The 22146-nt window shown below is 40.8% G+C and overlaps 3 protein-coding genes and 1 pseudogene across 3 annotated transcripts; 2 read left to right on the top strand and 2 right to left on the bottom strand.

The window, feature by feature from the left end:
* Positions 1–647: 647 nt before the first annotated feature.
* Positions 648–3996, bottom strand: LOC121805457 (mitochondrial carrier protein CoAc1-like). The gene is made up of 7 exons (XM_042205306.1): positions 3296–3996; positions 2327–2412; positions 2001–2208; positions 1643–1775; positions 1315–1499; positions 1101–1229; positions 648–926 (listed from the first exon to the last, which is right to left on the bottom strand). Exons 1-7 carry the CDS (start codon positions 3488–3490, stop codon positions 825–827), a joined length of 1038 nt encoding a protein of 345 aa, XP_042061240.1. The 5' UTR covers positions 3491–3996; the 3' UTR covers positions 648–824.
* Positions 3997–7114: 3118 nt separating this feature from the next.
* LOC121805268 (protein CLP1 homolog) lies at positions 7115–10422 on the top strand. The gene is made up of 10 exons (XM_042205067.1): positions 7115–7361; positions 7669–7737; positions 7818–7910; positions 8491–8732; positions 8874–9012; positions 9112–9168; positions 9313–9447; positions 9553–9788; positions 10006–10050; positions 10135–10422. The coding sequence occupies exons 1-10, from the start codon at positions 7146–7148 to the stop codon at positions 10217–10219; spliced, it is 1317 nt and encodes a 438-aa protein (XP_042061001.1). The 5' UTR covers positions 7115–7145; the 3' UTR covers positions 10220–10422.
* Positions 10423–11142: 720 nt separating this feature from the next.
* On the top strand, positions 11143–13815 carry LOC121803707 (annotated as a pseudogene).
* Positions 13816–16576: 2761 nt separating this feature from the next.
* On the bottom strand, positions 16577–19602 carry LOC121805106 (eukaryotic initiation factor 4A-2-like). Its single transcript, XM_042204893.1, has 5 exons — positions 19441–19602; positions 18464–18533; positions 18234–18343; positions 17622–18052; positions 16577–17435 (listed from the first exon to the last, which is right to left on the bottom strand). The coding sequence occupies exons 2-5, from the start codon at positions 18529–18531 to the stop codon at positions 16800–16802; spliced, it is 1245 nt and encodes a 414-aa protein (XP_042060827.1). The 5' UTR covers positions 18532–18533; positions 19441–19602; the 3' UTR covers positions 16577–16799.
* Positions 19603–22146: the final 2544 nt, after the last annotated feature.

The following is a 22146-nucleotide window of genomic DNA, read 5'->3' on the forward strand; positions in this document are numbered from 1 at the left end:
AAGGAAATGAGTTGGAGAGGATTGAGATTTTATGGTTAAAAAAGATTTCCTTTTTTCTGGAGAAGAATTTTAAATTGGAAATTTTTTTATTTTTACTATGAAGTTAAAGCCTCAATAATATTGTTTCGAGGAGAGAAATATTGCATGGAAAAACCTCTTTCACATTTGGCTTATCTTGAATTTACGCCTCACAAAAGTATGAGATTTTTTTAAACTCATATCAGTTGAAAAGACAATTTTAGTATCCCAGATATTAGGAATACCTTTTTAATGAGTACTAAATATTATCTACACTGAGCTACAAATTAATTATTTAAACCTTATAAAATTTTTCATTTTTTTCCATTTTTGAAAGTCTATTTTTGAATTATTTCTCATTTTGTCATGAAACCAATCCTACGATGAAAATGAGTATACTTGAATTGGTTACGTGAAAATGAATATATTTCGTTGGTCTTTGTCGCAATGGAATATTGCATCGGTGCTATGTTGGAAAGAGAAATCAAACATTAAACTATTTTTATATACTTCCTCGGTCTACCATTTTGACTCAGACACAAATTCATTAATGATTTTGAATGTCTTGAGCGCCTTGTTTTAATTTTTGCTCAATTTGAATTGGTGTAGTGATGTTTTAGAAGGTCGGGTATAAAGTGTAGAAGCCTTGTAATTCTTGGCCATTTGTGGCAATACAAAAGTAAATTTTGAATTCTGGAATGGAAAATTTTCATCTACATGCATAGAACAATTTGTCAAAAGAGTTTCATCTCTCCTCTTTCAAAGTCGATCTCTGTTGTAGTAAATTAGGTAGTAGGGCAGCAAGATCATGCTGATGCAGACGTGCTCGATTTCTGACGAGGAGGAATCTGCAACCGAGTCTTCATCGAGTCATAAACTGTGAAACCAATTGCAACAGATGGTACAACCTGCAGGAAAGGATCAAGCAGCAGTCTTTTAGCTAGAGAGCAGAAAACTAGCTCGTGTCGATAAAGTTGTTTACAGGTGAAAAATACTGTACGAGACTTGAGGCCCGTGTTCAATAACTTAGCAACCATAAATGATCAGAAAAGCAAGATTTGTGTCTTATGTTCATATGTTACCTTGATGTAATTGATGCTTAGGCCAGCGAACAACTGCCTCCAACCGTGATTACGGACAATGGAAGCCAGCCCCTCCCACGTGCTCTTATACACGTGACCACCTTGTGATGAAGGTTGCAGATGCTCGACCTAGAACAACTCGGGATTAGTAAATGTGGTCGATATTATTTTAATCTATGGATGAAAATAAACAAGAGAAGGGATGGTGCAATACCTGCATCTGCCTCCTGACAACATCTAAGGGGTATGTCAGAGTCTGTCCAAGTACGCCAGCTATGGCTCCACAAGATAGCCGCATTGCAATCGACTTCTGGTGTTCTTCGGGGACGTGCCTCTTCAGCTCCTCGTAAACATAAAATTTAAGGCCAGCATATGGAAGAATACCTATAAGTGTCGGACCTGCACGAAGAAATTCTTTGATGTTTGTAAAATTTTGCAAAATTTGGATTATTATTATTAGTAGCAAACAAGTAGTAGAAAATAAGTGCATTGGCCTCTAATATAAGATGGAATAGTTTAATCAAATTTAACGTGGATGGTACCTAGGCCTCGGTATAGACCTCGGACTCCCCCTTCTGTGTAGACCGTCTTGAATACGTTTCCAATTCCAGTGTAAGCAGGATTGGAATGAAACTGCCTCGTCCCGTGCTTCAAATCTCCTCTTGTGTCTACAACCTTAAAAATAGGAATAACAAATGAAAATTCAATCACACAGGCAGAGACCTTTATGTATTTAAATCAAGACAATCAATTTTTGGCATTTAAACATTCGATTGAAAGAACAAATTTCATAGTACTATAATTTAACCGCTTATTATTTCAGACACACAAACTCATAAAATTTTGTTGAATCTTGAATTTCTCAATTTAACTTCAAAAAAGAGAAATTCAAACGCTTACCTGGTAGGCGAGTTTGGTGCGAGCCAAATCTAGTGGATAAGTGCATAAAACTGCAGTCCCACCAGCGGCCGAGCCAGCTAAGAGATCTACAACGGGCCCTGTTCCCAAAGCCGAGTAGTTATCCAAGATTTGTGAACGATACTGCTCGTAGGCCATGAAATGTAATGCTGCATAGGGTACAATCCTAAGTACACTTGCTCCATTTCCTCTGTATCATGAGAAAATAGGAAGGAACAAATAATAATGAGCTAAACGGACATTCTGGTGATGAATGATGATAAACAATTAAACAGATCACGACTCGAAATCAATGGTTTGACACTTACTTGTAAAATCCTGCCACACCTTCATGCTTCAGTAGCTTCTTCAACGAGGGGTAAATCCCAAGAGAATGAAAACCTTGTGTTCTAGTCTACAAGAGCATCGGCGAACAGAGTAGAAACATGTCAAATTCAAGCAACAAATTCATTTTCTTGTGTGAAGGTGAAAATGATAGGGTAGCTTCAACTCTATGTGGAGAAAAATCAAATAGTTAAGCTTAAGTAGCTACAGGAATATCTAGTTATCTACTGGTTTAGGTTTCAAAAATAAGAGATGGATGCTGGAGTCAGTCATGGAGATGGTGGCATACAAATCATGGCATCCAAACCACTACTCAAACACGATTTCAAATACTTTTATTTACATATAAGGAGCCTTGTATAATAGGATAAACTGCCATACATGCTCGAAGTTGACAAGTACAGAGTAGGTACTAACAATTTAATCCTCTGAAATTTTGGATTTCTATATATTGCAATCATATGAAACTTGCTCCCAACCATACAAATAGTCCAATTCACTAAGTAATTTGGGATTACAACATCAAAACTCGCCTGATTAGGGAACGTTGCATCAACAACTTTCATAGTCATGATCATTCAACCCTTTGATCTCTCCCATAATGGCAAATTACCTAAGGCTATCATGTGAGACTTGATCTCAACCAAATACCGGAACAATTAACCAAATCCAACAACACAAATATAAGATCATCATCACAAGGCAATGTTGCACCAACAACTTTTCATGTGATGATCATTCAATCCTTTGACCTCCCTATGAATGGCATAAACACCTCACACGAAACTCGATCTGACCAACAGAGCAAATACAAGGTTATAACATCAATATCCACTCTTGCTAAATCATGAGATCACATCAAAATCCATTCTTGCTAAATCACGAGATCAGAATTCAATAAGCACAAACAAACATTCAATCAACTAATTCAACATCAAAAAACAATTCAGCACCTGCAGAAGTATTTTAGTTCGTTCCAACGGGGCAACAGCCGTCTTAGCAATTCCACCAGCTGCACCACCAGCAATGAGCTCCTTTACATACACAGGAACTGTATCTATGTACTTGGCCTCTCTATGAGCAGAAGCTGCCCCAGCAAATCCAGTCACATTCGATGAAAGGGTAGAACCCTGTGAAGAATTCATCATCTTCAAAACCTAATCTCAACAATTCAATCCCAAAGATCCAGTCTTTTCGCCCAATTTTCAACCAAAATCAGGAAGAAAAGACTAACAACAGATTTTTTTTTATCCACCCTTCAATTTATAAAACTCCTTATCCCATCTATCTCTTGGAATAGAGAAGCAAAACGATTTATTCCCAACAGGCAGAATCAAAGGCGTGAGAACACAAATTATGTTCACAAGCCAGTCTTCTAAGCTGAAATCAAGATTCATCAACATTCACAGCAAGAATCGAAAAAACGATCGACGCCCTTCACAATCCAAACACAATCGCCATGAAATCGCGACAGGGTTTCAATCAAAATCGGATCTTTATACTCTCGAGAAAGAGAGTGAAGGGATTCAATCCCAGAAAAATCGTAATCAACAGCCAAATTCGAATCTCTAGAACAAGAAAATAAACCTCCAAAGTAGAAATGAATGAGGCGGCTTTTCTTAGAAGTATAAAAACTCAATTTGAATTTGTCTTCTAAAAATTGAATTCTTTATTATGAATTGATTTATATATCCACCTATTTCCTTGCTTCCTGGAAACTGGAAAGTATTGTTGGCTATTACCAGATTCTTAAAACGATATTTGACCGATAAAACAACTGATTATGAAATTCTTAACGAAATTTGTCCAATAAAAAATCAAATTTCAATTTATTTATGTTTAATGCTATCAATTTTAAAAATGTACTGCAGTAGTTTTAAATTTTTGAATACATACTAGAAATTTTTTAAATAAGAAAGATAAAAAGAAAATTTGATTACTATAATATTATTAATAGATAATAGAGCAAACTTTATAAAGATTTTTTTTATGACGGACCAAATTAACAAAATGGTGTATTCTTTTTATGGAACGAAAAAATAACCCCAAGTTTTTTTTCTTATTTGTTTTATTGATTCCATTTCCAATATTTATCGAATTGACATCATTCTTAAATTTGGTTCAAGTCCATGAATACAAGCATACAACTTCACTGAAAATAGAGTTTAGCTGACTTGGATTACATAGAACATACATTAAAAACACAATATAGTTGTAAAAATATACTAGCACGATACAACTTTTTTTAGTCTCTTTACAATCACAAAAAAAAAACTCATAAAATACTTATATTTATTACAAAAAAACAACAAATCAATTCTATTATTCATGTTCAGTCTATAATTTTTATTGAAATCATAAAACACAAGTATTTTTTAGATGAAATATTTATTCATATTTGGAAAGATTACACGTATTCCTGTACACACTTCTATTTGGTTGATTTGTATAGTAAATTAGTTAGTTTTTTTTTATATAATTTACTTTAATAATTCTATTCTCCATTAATAATGTAGGAGTATTATTTTAATTACATTTTCTTTTCCAAAGTCTGATTGAGGCATATAAATATATGTTGCCTTAAGAGCATCTCCAATGGCGGACGTCCGGTCGGACGTTCGCGACGGGCGACCGGAACGTCCGCCATTGTGGCGTCGAAGGTCGGATACTGACGTCCCGTGAGGACGTCGCGTGTCCTCGGACGTGCGGGCGACGGGCGGGCGGACGTCCGCCACTGTGGACTGGGTCGGACGTCCGGGTCGGACGTCCGGTAATTAATTTTTTTTTAAACTCTATATATACGGCTCGTTGAACTTCATTTTCATTCGCACCACTTGTGTTAACAAGTTTCTCTCTTCTTTTACTACATATTTCATTTCTACTTAATGGAGAATGATAGGAACTCTCCTGCCACGAGCGAGTCGCAGACTCCGGCGTTTCCCATCGACCTGGAGGGAAAGTTAGCGGAAATGCGACTACAGTTCCGACAATGTCGGGGATAGGTGGAATGGGTGAGATGATGTCCCCTTATATGTACAATTGGATGAGTGAGATGAGTGGTATGATGCCCAGGGCTGCGGGGATGGGGGGCATGACCCCAAATATGATGATGCCAGGGATGATGGCGGGGATGGGGATGGGGGGCATGACCCCAAATATGATGATGCCAGGGATGATGGCGGGGATGGCGATGGGGGGCATGACCCCAAATATGATGATGCCGTGGCCGGGGATGGCGATGGGGGGCATGACCCCAAATATGATGGGGATGGGTGGGATGATGCCTGGGATGATGCCGGGGGGAGGGGGTGGCAGGGGCCCACAAGCGGACGATGTCTATCGGCCAGTTATCGATATGACTGATACCCCCTCCACTTATGTTCCGGAGACTCAGTTCACCAGCTTGGAAACTTTCTCTTTAGAGGAGTTGGGGCTATCTCCAGTCAGGGAGACTCCAGGCAGGGGGAAGGGACGTGGCAAGGGCAAGGGGAAAGCCCCGGGCTCTTCCTCGCGAACGGTGGCAGAGGAGGAGGATGAGGATGAGACGGGAAAGAGGACGGTATGGAGCCCGTGGGAAAATGTCGCGCTTGCGAAGGCTTGGGTTTCAGTAGTCGAGGATCCCTATGTCGGTGTCAACCAACATATTGACAGACTGTGGTATCGCATCGCTGAAGCCTACCACATACACAAACCGGCTGGGGCGAAACGTCGCGTTCCCAAACAGTGTCGGAAACAGTGGGAGCGGTTGAGGCCTAAGCTTAGTCGATTTGCGGGCCTCTACCAAAACAATCTCCGCCAGGCAAGCAGCGGTATGTCCGAGGAGGATGTCCGGAACCGTGCCTTTGCTCAGTATCCCGACAGAGCCTTGAAGTTCAAACAATTCGATCAGTGGGAGGCCTTTCTCGTGGTGAAGGATTCCCCAAAGTTTTGTGGGGGAGTCGAATCGGGCTGGGCGAAGCGGACGAAGATCAACGCTTCTGGTGAATACAGCAGCAGTGCTGGTTCGCACGAGCTCCCAGAAGCCGACGAAGTGTCCCCGCTACCTCAATCAGACTCTCGCCGTCGTCGTCGCCCGGTTGGGCAAAAGGCTGCACAGCGGAGGGCTAGGGGAAGCAGCAGCGGGTCGTTCGAGGTCCAATCGGAGGCCCCTGCTCCCCTAGAAGATATCGACCGACTCGCCCGCGCGCAGTTAACGACTAGCTTGGTCCGGACCATGCATAGGTGGCATAGCACTACAGATCCTGTGTACAAAAGGATGTTGAAGGATGTCATCGATGGATGTCGGCGCGATTTGGGCATGCCACCCATTGGAGATGATGGCGCCGAGATTAGCGGCGGGGACGGCGGGGGCGGCACGGGCGAGGGCGACGGCGAGGGCGACGGCGAGGGCGGCACGAACGACTAGGAGTGAGCCGAGTCAAAAATTTTATTATGTAATTTTTTCTTTTTTATTTTGTAATTTTTTTTATGTTAATTTTTTTTAATGAAGCATTTTGCAATTTTCTCGTATTCCGTGTCAAAATTATAATTCCGTTACGTATATTTGTGAATTTGTGATTTTTTTTATTGCGGGAAGTCCTAGTGGGAAAGGCGATGGGAAGGGCGGATTGTGAAGGGGATGTCCTAGTGACGTAGCAGTGGGATGGGAAGTCGTAGTGACGTGGCAGGAGGTGTTTTTGGGATGTCCGAGTGGGACATCCGACCACTGGAGATGCTCTAAGTGTTTAAAAGAGCGTGAAATAATTACTGTAATTGATTAATTTGTTATCTCTATTATTAACCAAAACATCGAAACTGCTTTGAATGGCTTACGGCGGCCCCGCCGTTGCTCAGACCGCGCCACCAGGTAGCTCGGAAACAGTGAGGCAGGTGAAGCTGGACAAAGAATGTGAGTTGAGAGTTGAAGTCGGTCCCAATTTTCCTCTTCGCCTCCGGTTGCTCACCGGCACCGCCGAGATATTCGGAACGGAGATTCCGCCCGAGATTCGCCTCACTTTTCCTCCCGGTCACAAATTTGCTGTACGTAGTAGTGATTTTGATTATTTATTTCCGTTATTACGCAAACACGTTTGAGAGGAGTTGGATTATAGTAATTTAGACTTGATTCTTAACCCTCTCTTTGCTTTATATGTTCAATTTGACTAGTTTCTTCTTCAATTGCAGATGCTCAACTTTTAACATAATTTGTGAGAATAATTGGTGTTTTGTCCAATTTGAAGACCATTTGCATTAAGATGTGTAGCTGAAAGGGATTATGTTCAGATTATTGTTTTTATTTCCGTTATTGAGTGAGAGTTCTGATTGAAAGTTATGTTGAACGGATCAGGTTTTTACCTGGTATGGAGCTACAATTGAAATTGATGGTATTACTGAAACTGATTATACAGCTGATGAGGTATTGTTATTTTATCATGTTTATATACATTAGCTCCATCACTGCTGTTGTATTTAACTGTATCTCTGTGTGTGGATTAGACGCCCATGATCAGCTATATCAATGTGCATGCCGTGCTGGATGCTAGAAGAAATCGTGCTAAGGGTTCACCCAGTGATTCTGATGATTCTCAGGTAGCATTATGTTCATGATTGTGTGTGACAGGAAATAGAGTTCTTTTACTCATCTAGTTTCTCTTTATGTTGTTATTATATATTCTGGGATGATTTACATTTTGGCTTTTGAAAAGTGTTACCTGCCCTGTATTTTGCATATTCATTTAACATTCATAACCATGGAGAGAGCATCAATCCATAGTAAAACTGTGAGTGATCTGTCGATACTCCATTGCATGGAGGATATGAAGAACCTCCATGTTAGCTGACTCCACATAATGGGATAATATCTTGTTGAGTTGAGATAAGTAAATGAGTTACATGGGGGATAAGATAATGGGTTTGCCCCTACTTCATTGTGCTCTAATCTGTCCAAGGCGCAGCTCAATGTGATCCTTTAAAGACATAGTTCTTTGTGATTAAATGACATGAATTTCTGCTCTTATGTCATTTGTTTAGATGTATTAATTTACAAGGAAATATTAATCACCACCCAATGACAGTGGTCTCTTTAACCGTTTACCATGATATCTAGAACAATTGAGTCAAGGTTGCTCTATTGCACGTATGAGCTGATCTTGTGGTCTTGTTTCTTCAGGGACCAAGGGTTATTGTCGTGGGACCTACTGATTCTGGAAAGAGTACATTGTCAAGAATGCTTCTAAGCTGGGCAGCTAAACAGGGATGGAAACCTACCTTTGTAGATTTAGACATAGGCCAAGGATCTATAACAATTCCGGGATGTATAGCTGCAACTCCGATTGAGCTTCCTATTGATCCAGTGGAGGGAATTCCTCTTGATATGCCTCTAGTTTACTTCCATGGCCATGTAACCCCTAGGTAATAAAATTGGCCTTTTTTTAATTGAATCTATCCTCTGTGCTTGGTGGTTCTCAGTTTCCTAGTACTCACTTGTTGCTTTTTGAGAAGTTCGTTTTCTCAATTGTTATTCCTTACTCATTTGGATTTGGTGCTTAACAGTGCCAACGTAGAGTTGTACAAGGTATTGGTGAAGGAGCTTGCTCAAGTTTTGGAGAGGCAGTTTGCTGGAAATGTTGAATCTAGAGCTGCAGGCATGGTGATTAATACCATGGGATGGATTGAGGGTGTTGGTTATGAGGTATTTAATTTAATAAATTTTCAGATGGCAAATATGCCTTTCATGTGTTAAGGAAAGTGTTACCTCAGATCTTTTCTAATTATTTTCTTCTCTTGGCAGTTACTGCTGCACGCAATTGATACGTTCAATGCCTCAGTTGTATTGGTTTTGGGTCAGGTATCTCTTTTTTGCTGATTCGAGCATGACTCCTGGACGTGTTATTTGTTTGGCTGTCTGAAGGCGGTTCTTGCCTTTTACACCCAAGTCTTACTTGTGATATCGCTTCCTCTTGCTTTCTTTGGAACTTGAACATTTCTGCAGGAAAAGCTTTGGAGCATGCTTAGAGATGTTTTGAAAAGTAAACCTAATGTAGATGTGGTGAAGCTTCAGAAGTCAGGCGGTGTTGTCTCTAGAAATGCAAAAGTCCGTCAGAAGGCCAGGGGCTCTAGGATACGTGTATGCATCTTCAAACTAATAACATGGCTATTTAATTCTGCATTACCAGCGTTACTTTTTTTTCCCTCTGTTCCTCTACTGAGTTGCCCTTTCCCCTGACTGCAGGAGTACTTCTATGGCCCTGCGAATGATCTTTCCCCTCATTCTAACACAGCCAATTTCAGTGATTTGTTAATCTATCGTATTGGTGGTGGACCCCAAGCCCCACGCTCTGCTCTGCCAGTTGGCGCAGAACCAGTCTCGGATCGCTTAAGAGTGGCTCCTGTTAGTGTCAACCAAGACTTGCATCATCTTGTATTAGCTGTCTCGTTTGCTAAAGAACCAGACGAAATCATGTCCAGGTACACCAATTTCCTTATTAGTAGCATCTTGATGCTTACTTATGACTTCCATCAAATTTGGCTCGTCATTCAGTTTATCACTCATCTCTATGAGCACTCATGCAAGGGGAGAAAACTAAAACACTTTATAGGCTTCAAAAGTAGTGCAGTGCAACTATAGGATTTGGAAATGAGGAATGAAATTCTCTTTCTGATTTTTTTTTCTCGTCTCTGTTAGTAACATTGCTGGCTTCATCTGGGTCACTGATATCAACTTCGAAAGGTACAGACCTGAAAACCCTATTTCTTTTAGTGCAACTATGCTTTGAAATTTGCATAATCATATCTTGATCGGTGACCAACGCAGCAAGAAAATCACGTACCTAGCGCCCTCTGCTGGAAGCCTTCCCGGTAAATATTTGATTGTGGGAAACCTAACGTGGTGTGAATAGTGCAGTTCCGTTCGTTGCAAGCTCGTTTCCATCATCATTGGACTTGATCTCTCTAGGGTTTCTATTGTAAAACTGATGCAAGTTCCATAGTGTTTAGTGCAGAATTGAGGTCTTGCAGATGTCTGTATACTAACTAGTTTTATCATGACTTGTTCTCAAACGTGTTACTTTGTTATATGCATGTTTACTTTATTAGACAAAAACTCTTCTTCATTAGCTCTTTTCTAGAATAAGATAATTACAAATTTAAAATACCAGTACTAATTATATAATGTACAGTATATATTAATTTTAGAGTGAAACACCCTTGAGTCCTTGACAATATATTTATGGGAAATGATTTTTTGACATTATGGCATTGGCATAATAGGATTTAAGTTATAATTTTATACTACTGTATTTTATTTTTTATTAAAATTTTCTTTGTATATATACCTTAAATAAGGATAGCTTGAATTAACGAAATATGTTTGAATTATGAATACTTCTAAACTATTCACTATATCATGTAACAAATTAAAACATACCGCTTATTAATACTAATTGAGTTTAAGGTTCTAATTTAAGAATGTTTTAATTTTAATTCTGATTTTTTATTTTCTAAAATTTTAATTTTTGGAAATTTGTAAGATTCTGTAAATTTAATGGGTAGAAAGGTGAAATAATATTTAATACATTATGTTTAAGAAGAAAGTTGCAAAAATAAAATCTATTACTACAAAAATTAAAATTAGTTGATATTTGTTTATTGAAAATATAGTAATGAAAAACTTGGTATTTGTATATCAAAATTAAAAACTAACATTACAGCAAAACTTCTAAATGAAAGAAGACGTTCTGTTTTCAAAAAATAATACTATAGCACTTCAAAATAAAATAATGCGATATATAATATAATATTGTATTAGTATATATGAAATAAAATATTGGATTCTGTTTTCGAGCAGAAGAACGAGATAGCCAAATCCGTGGAGCAAGAACTCGAAAAGGTGATGTGTTCATTCACAAATCACACTATTCTGTTCCTACATTCCGTTATTCAAACTCTTTACGTGCATTCTTCAGGCGATGTCTGCTTATGGCTTCGAGATTGTCCAAACGCTCATCGTCGATATAGAGCCTGACCTTCATGTCAAGAAGGCTATGAATGAGATCAATGCAGGCAAGTTTGCTACTCCTAATGAGACAACGCCTTTGTATTGGCACAGTGCTCTCGATTTAAATTTGTCGTGTGTGTGTAAATAAACAGCTTCTAGGATGAGGGTTGCTACTAATGAGAAGGCTGAAGCAGAGAAGATTCTGCAAATCAAGAAGGCTGAGGGGGAGGCCGAGTCCAAATACTTGTCCGGGCTTGGGATTGCGCGTGGATGGGCTACGAGACAGTGTGCTGGCCTTCTCTGAGAACGTGCCTGGGACTTCAGCAAAGGACGTGATGGACATGGTTCTTATGACTCAGTACTTTGACACGATGAAGGAGATCGGGGCGTCCTCCAAATCCAGTGCCGTGTTTGTTCCACATGGACCCGGTGCTGTCAAGGACGTCGCCTCACAGATTCGAGAAGGCCTTCTTCAGGCCGAGAGCCTTCACCACTGACCTCACCTTGCCTCTGCTCATCATCATAGCTTTTGTTTCTAAAGATTGCTTTTTGTTTTTAAATGACCGAGTGTTATAGGTAGGATAATATAATGATAGAGTTACATTGCTTTTTCTTCAACTAGAACCGGTATACCAAATTAATTCTCTGTGTTGGCAATTGAAACTAATAACTGTCCCACATCGGTGTATAAAGTTCTGAAATCACTATATAAGTCTCATGGACCCCTCCTCTTATTACCAATTGATTTTAGGATGGAACTCATAGATTTTATCACTATGTCTAATCCCAAGATTGATGATTCAATATACATGCCAAAGAAATCAACAATGAAACTTTGGAAGTATGATAATAACAAAAACCACAACTACACAAGATGCAAATGATTTAAATTCAATAATGCTTATGCCAACTTGAAATATACTGGTTCCAAACTAATTTTCATCACATTAACAACTATTCTCAACCTTCATCAAAATGATCGCACATTTCACTCGTACACATTTAATGAATTGTAAGACTCGAAAATGAAACACAACTGAATTAGTAAGACGTTTCATCTCCATGCCCTCAATAATTCTTCTTGATTACATATTTCACTTTATACAAATTAAAAGGCCGCTCTCTCTCATGCTCAGTTTAGTTTCGGTTTCGGTTTCGGACAATAACACTCCACGAAACAGACTGACAAAAACAAAAAACATGGGAAAAAAAGGGGAAGGAGAGAAATGAAAAGTGATAAATTACATCGAAAACTCCTCGAAAAAGAGCCTTTAAGCTTGGCTTGAACAGTATAAGTCTTATAGCTGACGATCCTCTTCTTCCTCTGCATCGTTAAAACTCCAAGACCTTTTCTCCTTCTTCAGCTTCTGTGGCGGCGTCTGGTAGTATGGAGTCACGGCGGAGGATGAAGTGCTGTAAGACCGGAAATCGCCGCCGGTGGGTCCGTAATAAGGCTCTATTTGCATGTCGGAATCGTTTGATCTGTAATTCGCCATTGACTTATTTTGTTTTTGTTGTTGTTGAGTTGTTTGTGAGTTTTTATATCTGGAGCTGTAGTTTTTAAAGGAGGAATTATGGTTAGGCAAGTTAAACACTATTAAAATTCATAATTCTTGTCCCACATCGGTTTGGTAACGATCCTAGCTCACTTATATAAGTGTGGATAACCATCCCCTTATAAGGCCTTTTAAGGGATGAGTGACTCATTCTAATATGGTATCAAAGCGGCGGCGTGTTAAAATTCATAATTCTTGTCCCGCATCGACTTGGTAACGATCCTAGCTCCCCTATTTCTAATAAACACGATTTCCCATTTTATATTTTGGCATTTTGAATTGTATTTCGTGTTTTGATTTAAAAAAAATAGGGAGTAATTAATAGTAGTACTGTTTGTTTTGGATTAGTGTCTAATTTAGACAGCTAATTACGCTTTGGATTCAGGGAAGTACGACGTGGGCTCAAATTCACCTGCGCCGAGTTAATTTAAAAAAAAATCGAGTTACGATTGTATGGGTAGTGAGATTAATTAAGTAGATGTAAATGTTTGTTTTGGATAATAGTTTTTCCTCAATTAATAAAATGTTCCAAAATAAAAGAATAAAAAAGTTTATGAAATACTATCTTCATGTTGAATATACTATTTGGGATCACAACATGTGTCTGGAGTTGGTTTCTCATCCGCTCACAAGTCACAATTTGTAGTGACCACCAAGCAATTGTAAAAAAGTTGTGCAATAATTAAGTAGCATGGAGTAATTTAAGGGTTTGGTTCCACTTTTGTGCTCAAAGCAAGACAGGATGTACTATTCCACACAGCACAATATACTAGTATAATTTATAAATAATAATTAAAATATTAATTTTTTTAATTAAATATTGTGCTATTCCACACAGCACACTCTCTCTCCTCCTCTATTGAGACTTTGAGCACAACTGGGATTGAAGTAACTTTTCGAACAGGCTAATAATTCCAACGCAGGAAAGGAACAAGCGACTTAGAGCATCTCCAATTGCGGACGTCCGACTTAGAGCATCTCCAATTGCGGACGTCCGACCGGACGTCCGCGACGGGCGACCGGGACGTCCGCCATTGTGGCGTCGAAGGTCGGATACGGACGTCCCGTGAGGACGTCGGGTGTCCTCGGACGTGCGGGCGACGGGCGGGCGGACGTCCGCCATTGTGGAGTGGGTCGGATGTCCGGGTCGGACGTCCGGTAATTATTATTTTTTTTAACTCTATATATACGGCTCGTTGAACTTCATTTCATTCGCACCACTGGTGTTAACAAGTTTCTCTCTTCTTTTACTACAAATTTCATTTCTACTTAATGGAGAACGATAGGAACTCCCCTGTCACGAGCGAGTCGCAGACTCCGGCGTTTCCCATCGACCTGGAGGGAAACATTAGCGGAAATGCGACAACAGTTCCGACAATGTCGGGGATGGGTGGAATGGGTAGGATGATGTCCCCTTATATGTACAATTGGATGGGTGGGATGGGTGGTATGATGCCCAGGGCTGCGGGGATGGGGGGCATGACCCCAAATATGATGATGTCGGGGATGGGGATAGGGGGCATGACCCCAAATATGATGATGCCGGGGATGGAGATGGGGATGGGGGGCATGACCCCAAATATGATGATGCCGGGGATGGGGATGGGGGGCATGACCCCAAATATGATGGGGATGGGTGGGATGATGCCGGGGATGATGGAAGGGAATGATGCCGGGGGGAGGGGGTGGCAGGGGCACACAAGCGGACGATGTCTATCGGCCAGTTATCGATATGCTGTCTACTGATACCCCCTCCACTTATGTTCCGGAGACTCAGTTCAACAGCTTGGAAACTTTCTCTTTAGAGGAGTTGGGGCTATCTCCAGTCAGGGAGACTCCAGGCAGGGGGAAGGGACGTGGCAAGGGCAAGGGCAAGGGGAAAGCCTCGGGCTCGTCCTCGCGAACGGTGGCAGAGGAGGAGGATGAGGATGACACGGGAAAGAGGACGGTATGGAGCCCGTGGGAAAATGTCGCGCTTGCGAAGGCTTGGGTTTCAGTAGTCGAGGATCCCTATGTCGGTGCCAACCAACATATTGACAGACTGTGGTATCGCATCGCTGAAGCCTACCACACACACAAACCGGCTGGGGCGAAGCGTCGCGTTCCCGAACAGTGCCGGAAACAGTGGGAGCAGTTGAGGCCTAAGCTTAGTCGATTTGCGGGCCTCTACCAAAACAATCTCCGCCAGGCAAGCAGCGATATGTCCGAGGAGGATGTCCGGAACCGTGCCTTTGCTCAGTACCCCGACAGAGCCTTGAAGTTCAAACAATTCGATCAGTGGGAGGCCTTTCTCGTGGTGAAGGATTCCCCAAAGTTTTGTGGGGGAGTCGAATCGGGCTGGGCGAAGCGGACGAAGATCAACGCTTCTGGTGAATACAGCAGCAGTGCTGGTTCGCACGAGCTCCCAGAAGCCGACGAAGTATCCCCGCTACCTTAATCAGCGGAGGGCAAAAGGCTGCGCAGCGGAGGGCTAGGGGAAGCAGCAGCGGGTCGTTCGAGGTCCAATCGGAGGCCCCTGTTCCCCCAGAAGATATCGACCGACTCGCTCGCGCGCAGTTAACGACTAGCTTGGTCCGGACCATGCATAGGTGGCATAGCACGACCGATCCGGTGTACAAGAGGATGTTAAAGGATGTCATCGATGGATGTCGGCGCGATTTGGGGATGCCACCCATTGGAGATGATGCCGCCGAGATTAGCGGCGGGGACGACGGGGCTGGCACGAGCGACGAGGACAGCGCGGAGTGAGCCGGGGATATTGGACTATGTATTTTTCTTTTTTTGAATGACTATGTATTTTGTTTTTTTTCTAACTATGTTTTTTTTATGTTTTATGACTATGTATTTTTGCCCGTATTTTGCTTTCCCGTATTCCGTATCAAAATTATAATTCCGTTTTTACGTAATTACATTATTGTGATTTTTTTTTATTGCTGGAAGTCCTAATGGGAAGGGCGATGGGAAGGGCGGATTGTGCAGGGGATGTCCTAGTGACGTGGCAGTGGGATGGGAAGTCCTAGTGACGTGGCATGAGGTGTTTTTGGGATGTCTTAGTGGATGTCCGAGTGGGACATCCGCCCATTGGAGTTGCTCTCAGGAGAAAGAGATTTGGTTGACTAGATAATTAAGTACTCTATTTTATGTTTCTAGGAATGGGCATAATCAATTATTAATTCACACCTCTCTCCTAGTACACATAAATAAAACCTAGTCTTCTTTTTAGAAATAAAAGAATACTACTACTACTACAATTGTTATATATTATGGGGTGTTCGGTTGGCAAGATTAAATTTTATGATTAAATATATATCATGATAATTAGTCATAGCCTCCCCTCCAACTAAAATAACCTCACAACTTAATCCTAGATGGATAATCTCATGATATTAGTCATCCTAGATGGATAGTCTCATGATATTAGTCATGGCAACCGAACGCCACCTATATGGATATGTAAAAGGGCAGACTAAAACATTCAAAATTTAAATAAACTATTTCAAGATTTCAACCCTTGTAGCACATTTTGCTGTCGGTGATATATCACCAATTATCTAACAAATTTCTATTTCATAAACAAAATTTCTAGCTTCTAGAGTGGATTACAAGTTTTATAAGAAGAATAAAACATTGGAACTATATATCCACCGATATATATAAATAACCTACAATAGTGGAAGAAGTGAAACGAAGCGAAAAAGGTGAACTTAAAAAGACCAAAATAAGAAATCCAAATATCATCCAAATTCTTTTGACAATTACAGTAGAAAGACAGAAACCAAAAATGTTTGTAGCTTTGGGACAGCAATAAAGTTGGGAGATCGAAGTCCTCTCCAAATAATGGTACTTAAAATCTCCCTCTTTTACACGTTAAAACTAACCTACGAAGATAAGGGAAAATTTAACCTCTGGCACCTCAATCCTCTCTCTCTAGAGAAGGTCAGCAACGTTGGCTGGGAGCTCCTCCACAGTGACATTGTAGAACTTTTGAATGTCAAAGAGCATGCGCTCGTCATCGGTGGTCACGAAGTTTATAGCGACACCCTTCCTCCCGAATCGCCCACTACGTCCAATACGGTGGAGGTAGTTCTCCGGCTGGGTGGGCAGGTCGTAGTTGATGACCAGGGAGACCTGCTGCACATCGATACCACGGGCCAAGAGATCAGTGGTGATGAGCACACGGGAGGAGCCGGATCTGAACTCCCGCATGATGATGTCTCTCGTGTTCTGGTCCATGTCACCATGGGTAGCAGAGACGGTATGGTCACGGCTGCGCATCTTGTCGGTCAGCCAGTCAACCTTGCGCCTCGTATTGACAAAGATGACACTTTGGGTGATAGCTAGGGTCTCGTAGAGATCACATAGGGTCTCGAGCTTCCAGTCTTCCTTGTCCACATTAACGTAGAACTGCTTGATACCCTCTAGGGTTAGCTCATCACGCTTCACAAGGATACGAACTGGCTTGTTCATGAATTTCCTTGTGATCTCGAGTGCCTCTGGTGGCATAGTAGCGGAGAACACACCAACTTGAATCTTGGGAGGCAGCAACTGGAAGATGTCATAGATCTGATTGAACAAATCACAGGTTTTAGAAAAAATTAGTAACATAAGAAGCAAAACTTCAAAATAAGTGGAAACTGTGAGAAATATGGTATAACCGTGTAAGCAAGAACTAATTTCGTGGGAGCAGTGACTAGATTAGAGCAGAGAAACCAAATGAGAAGGTGAGTCAGAAAAGGCAAAAATGAGAACCTGATCCTTGAACCCTCTGGAGAGCATTTCATCAGCCTCGTCCAAAACAAACATTTTAATGTAATCAGGGCGTAGAGACTGCCTTCTCAACATGTCAAAGACACGTCCTGGAGTACCAACCACAACATGAACTCCACTGGATAGAATGCGCTGATCTTCACGCACACTGGTACCACCAACACAAGCATGAACTTTGACACCGAGGTAGTCACCCAAAGCTCTCATCACCTTCTCAATTTGCTGGGCAAGCTCACGAGTAGGTGCCAGAACAAGAGCCTGGCATTCAACAATGTTATAGTCTAGCTGCTGAAGAATCCCAGAGCAGAACGTTGCAGTTTTTCCAGTTCCAGATTGGGCTTGTTGAATCACATCAAGTCCCTTGCAGAAGGGGACAATACCTCTCTGCTGAATTGCAGACGGCTTCTCAAAACCTTTAGAGAATTGTATAGTAAGAACAACATAAAGAGGAGAGGATGCCATATTGCATCACTCAGTTCCAAGAAAAAGAATTTGAGATTGATCTCAATAATTTAGTTCCATCTTACATAAACATTATATATTCACATTGATAAGCAATATAGTAAGTTTATTTGAAATATTTTGTTCAAGTACCATATGCATAGATGCCTCTCAGAAGATTTTCCTGCAAGCCCATGGCATCAAAACTGTCGTAGACCTCATCGTAGCTTGTGAAGAATTCCTCGCCGCCTTCAGCTCCAAGTCTGTAACCATTTATTACAGTGGGTAAAGGAAACAAGGAGTAACAAAAAATAGTCGTGCTAGTAACTTCTTTGTGCAGTTACTAGACAACAAAATGGAAGCATGTGAATCAGAAAACTAACAGCTCGTTCATCTTTGTATCAAACTGGCGAGCATCAAATTGAGAACCTTCGGAGGCTAATCCAGCCATGACTGCAAGAAAAGACTAACATAAGTAAGCGAATAATAATTGTGCCATTAATGTAGATAACAATATTATAAATGGAAACCAAGGTGCACGCTTTAATTAGAAAAAACACAACTTAATAATAATAATAATAATAATAATAATAATAATAATAACTTCTACCCTTAACACCAGCTACTAGAGTGAATACAACTAAATCAATCCTAAACAACTACGACACTAAAAACTATTCTGGTTCTAAACTAACAAAGAAGCAGAAATAAAACATCACAAATCACACTCTTTGAATTATGATAACACCAAGAGATGACTCGTGTCTGGTTGGGGAAAGAATAGTATCAGTAACAAACATCCACATAAGATTGCACTCAACTACAATGTTCAACGATTCCAAATACATCAAAAAATAGGTAGAGGACGAAATCTCCTCCAGTTTACCGAATTAAACTGAATTCAATGCAGCTTACGGGTTTAACCATGCAGTAGCAGTACAAGATCGAGCCAGGAAAAAAAGAACGCATACAAAATAAGCTAAAAACGAATCTTCAAAAGTTACGTATCTCGAAAGGCAAATTTTTCAAAGAAAGCACAAGATTTCAGTTCAATTCTCACTCCGAGGTCAATAAGGAAATTAGTGGTTCTTCAGAAGGAAGATAACACGAGCAGGATGCGAATACAAGCTTGTCAGAGAAACAAAATCTCAGAAAATTAAATAAAATTCTTCAAACAAACAGATCTTCCAAATAAAAACACAAGCGATTCAGATAAGGGGAAAACAAAAGGTAAAATTTAAAAAAAAAGCAATCCATCCTGATCAAAACAATTGAGGCAGCTCAACATCAACCTAATCCGACGAATACATAACCACGAACAACAAGCGAGCTTTTTCAAAGAGAGAAACAATGAAGTTACCTGAATGAAAAAAAGAGATCTGAAGAGAGAGTCGGTGATTTAGATGTTGATTTTTGCGGCGACGAAGAGCCAAAACTCCTCGGATCTACGCCGCGGAGTTGTAGAGAGAGAGAGAGAGAACGTGGTGGTGGTGTGTGTAAGAGAGAGGTAAAGAGTTTAGACGCTGCAAAGCCTCTCTATTTTTAGGGGTTTGGATTGAGAATGTAATCCATCGTTTATTGACGGTTATGCCCCTTCCCTAAAACGACGCCGTTGTTAGGCCAATGGAATGTGTAGGGTGTGATCTGTTGGGCCTGAGTATGGACCCGTAGTAGTGGGCCAAGAATTGCTATTGATATTTTTAGGATTTTATTTTTTGGGTCCCGATCGATTTCCATAATTTAATACTAATATAGTTATTCAAATAGGTCCTAGGTTAGATTTCTTAGCTTAATTGATAATTGAGATGCATTTTCAGCTACTCATTCACAACATTTTCAAAATGTCAACTGCAAGTAGATTATGTCAACTCAGGGGTATTATCGTCAATAACCTGCACATCAAATGTCAATAGTCTGCACATCAAATGTTAACAACTTATAGTTGACATTACATGTGTAGTTGACATGAATTATATATGTAGTTGACATTATATGTATAGTTGATATGAATTGTATATGTAGTTGATAAAAAAAATTTTAAAAATTAAAAAATAAAATTAAAAAAATACCATTCTTCCCTTTAATAATTAATTAATCTAAAAATATATTCTATGTGGTAAATTCTGGACCACTCATTTAATAAAAATTAGTGGCTGGTAATGCATCTCAATTCTCAATTAGGCTAAAAAATCACAATTGATCACAACCCTATTCACAAATATGAAATGCTAAATTAATATAATTAAGAATTAAACTATATAATCATTCATAATTTCACATAGTTAACGTAAAGCTACTGAATTTTATTTATGGTTTCATTATGGTTAATATATTTTGTTTGTAATGATAACTTAAATTTCTTATTTTATTTTTTTCTTGTCAAATAGCATGCAGTGATTTGCGAGATTATGATTATGAAAAAAAAGAGATTATGATTGATTATGCAATTTCATTCTTATAGTATTATTTTACCATTTTACATGTATAAATAATTATATTAAGTATAAAGGTAGCTAATAATAATAGGTAAATGACCTGAAAACTATTTATTTTTATATTAAGTCCTGATCTGTCTAATGTAATGAGTAAATTCTAAAAACAAAATATACGAGTAATATATATTATTTCATGTATTTTATTTTATTAAATTCATATAACTAAAAGGATGAAACAATTTATAACTTATGGTGCAAAATTAGAAGTAAATACTCCCTCCGTCCCAAGAAAGATAACCTCTTCCTTGGACGGCACGGAGTTTTATGCAGTTTTATTTTGTGTGTTAAGTGGAGAGAGTAAAGTAAGGGAAATGAAATAAAGTAGAGATAAAGATTTATAGTAATGGGTCATACTGGATGGGACAAACCAAAAAGGAAAGTGGGTCATCTTTAGTGGGACGGAGGGAGTACAAGTTAGAGTGTCCACTATAATACCGGCGCGGCTATAGCCACAGCGGGGGCGACGGCGGGGTGGTCTATAGTGCGTGGGACGTCCGCCCCGCGGCGGACGAAAAAAACGGGGCGGACGGGCATTCGGCGAGAAATGTGCGAGGACGCGCCGGTAGGCCATCGCCGCGCCTGTAGTGCGCGACGATATGCGCGTCGGGCGCCCCCTTCCGATTTTTTATTATTTTTTTCAAAAATTAACCCTATAAATACCACTCTTCCACCACCCATTTTACACCCTTTTTCACACACTCTCCATTCATTCACTATCTACACTTTCACTCTCTAAAAATGCACGATGGAGACGACGAATCACCTTGCTCGCACGAATCGGGATATGGCGGCAATCCTTTACAGCCGTCGGGATATGGTGGCTATCCTTCTCAGCCGTCAGGATATGGCGGCTATCCTTCTCAGCTGTCGGGATATGGCGGCTTTCCGTCCCAGCTGTGGAGTTGGAGTCATCTCCCTGCCGTGGGCATCGAGTCCAACTCCTCCTCCATCTCAGCCGTGGAGGTCTTCTCCCACGTCCCAACCTTTTCAGCAGAATCTGAGTCCCTCGGCGTTTGGAGATTACAGACCCAACATCGACGCGCTTAACCAGCCGTGTCCGGAGACCCCTTTCCAATCCAGCCAATCTCCTTTCACCGAAGCAGATCAAGACGCACTGGATATCATGATGGGTCTGCTCAGTTCCAGCGTACCGGATATGGCGGGTGGAAGCAGTGGCGGAGGCGGAAGAGGTTGTCGCGGTGGCAGCGGAGGCGGCTCGGGCAGCCGCGTCGGGAGTGGCGGCGGCGATGGCAGCGAGGCAGCGGCGCCGGAAGCTGGACACAAACGGGGCACGCACTACACCAAAGCGGAGTCCATTGCTGTGGCGAGGGCGTGGGATGCTGTCACATCGGACCCCATAGTGGGCACCGATCAGACCGAGGGGAGCTTTTGGAAGCGCGTCCTGTTGGCATACAACGAGTTCAAACCTCAAGGCGCCAAACCGCGTGACGGAGAACAGCTCCGCAAAAAGTGGTCTAGAATTCTGCCGACCACCAAGTGGTTCGCGGGCATATACCAAACAACCTGCTCAATGCTGAGAGTGGCCGAAGCGAAGCCGCCGTGAAGGCACT

Source organism: Salvia splendens, chromosome 5 (assembly GCF_004379255.2).
Source record: "Salvia splendens isolate huo1 chromosome 5, SspV2, whole genome shotgun sequence".
Classification (NCBI taxonomy): domain Eukaryota; kingdom Viridiplantae; phylum Streptophyta; class Magnoliopsida; order Lamiales; family Lamiaceae; genus Salvia; species Salvia splendens.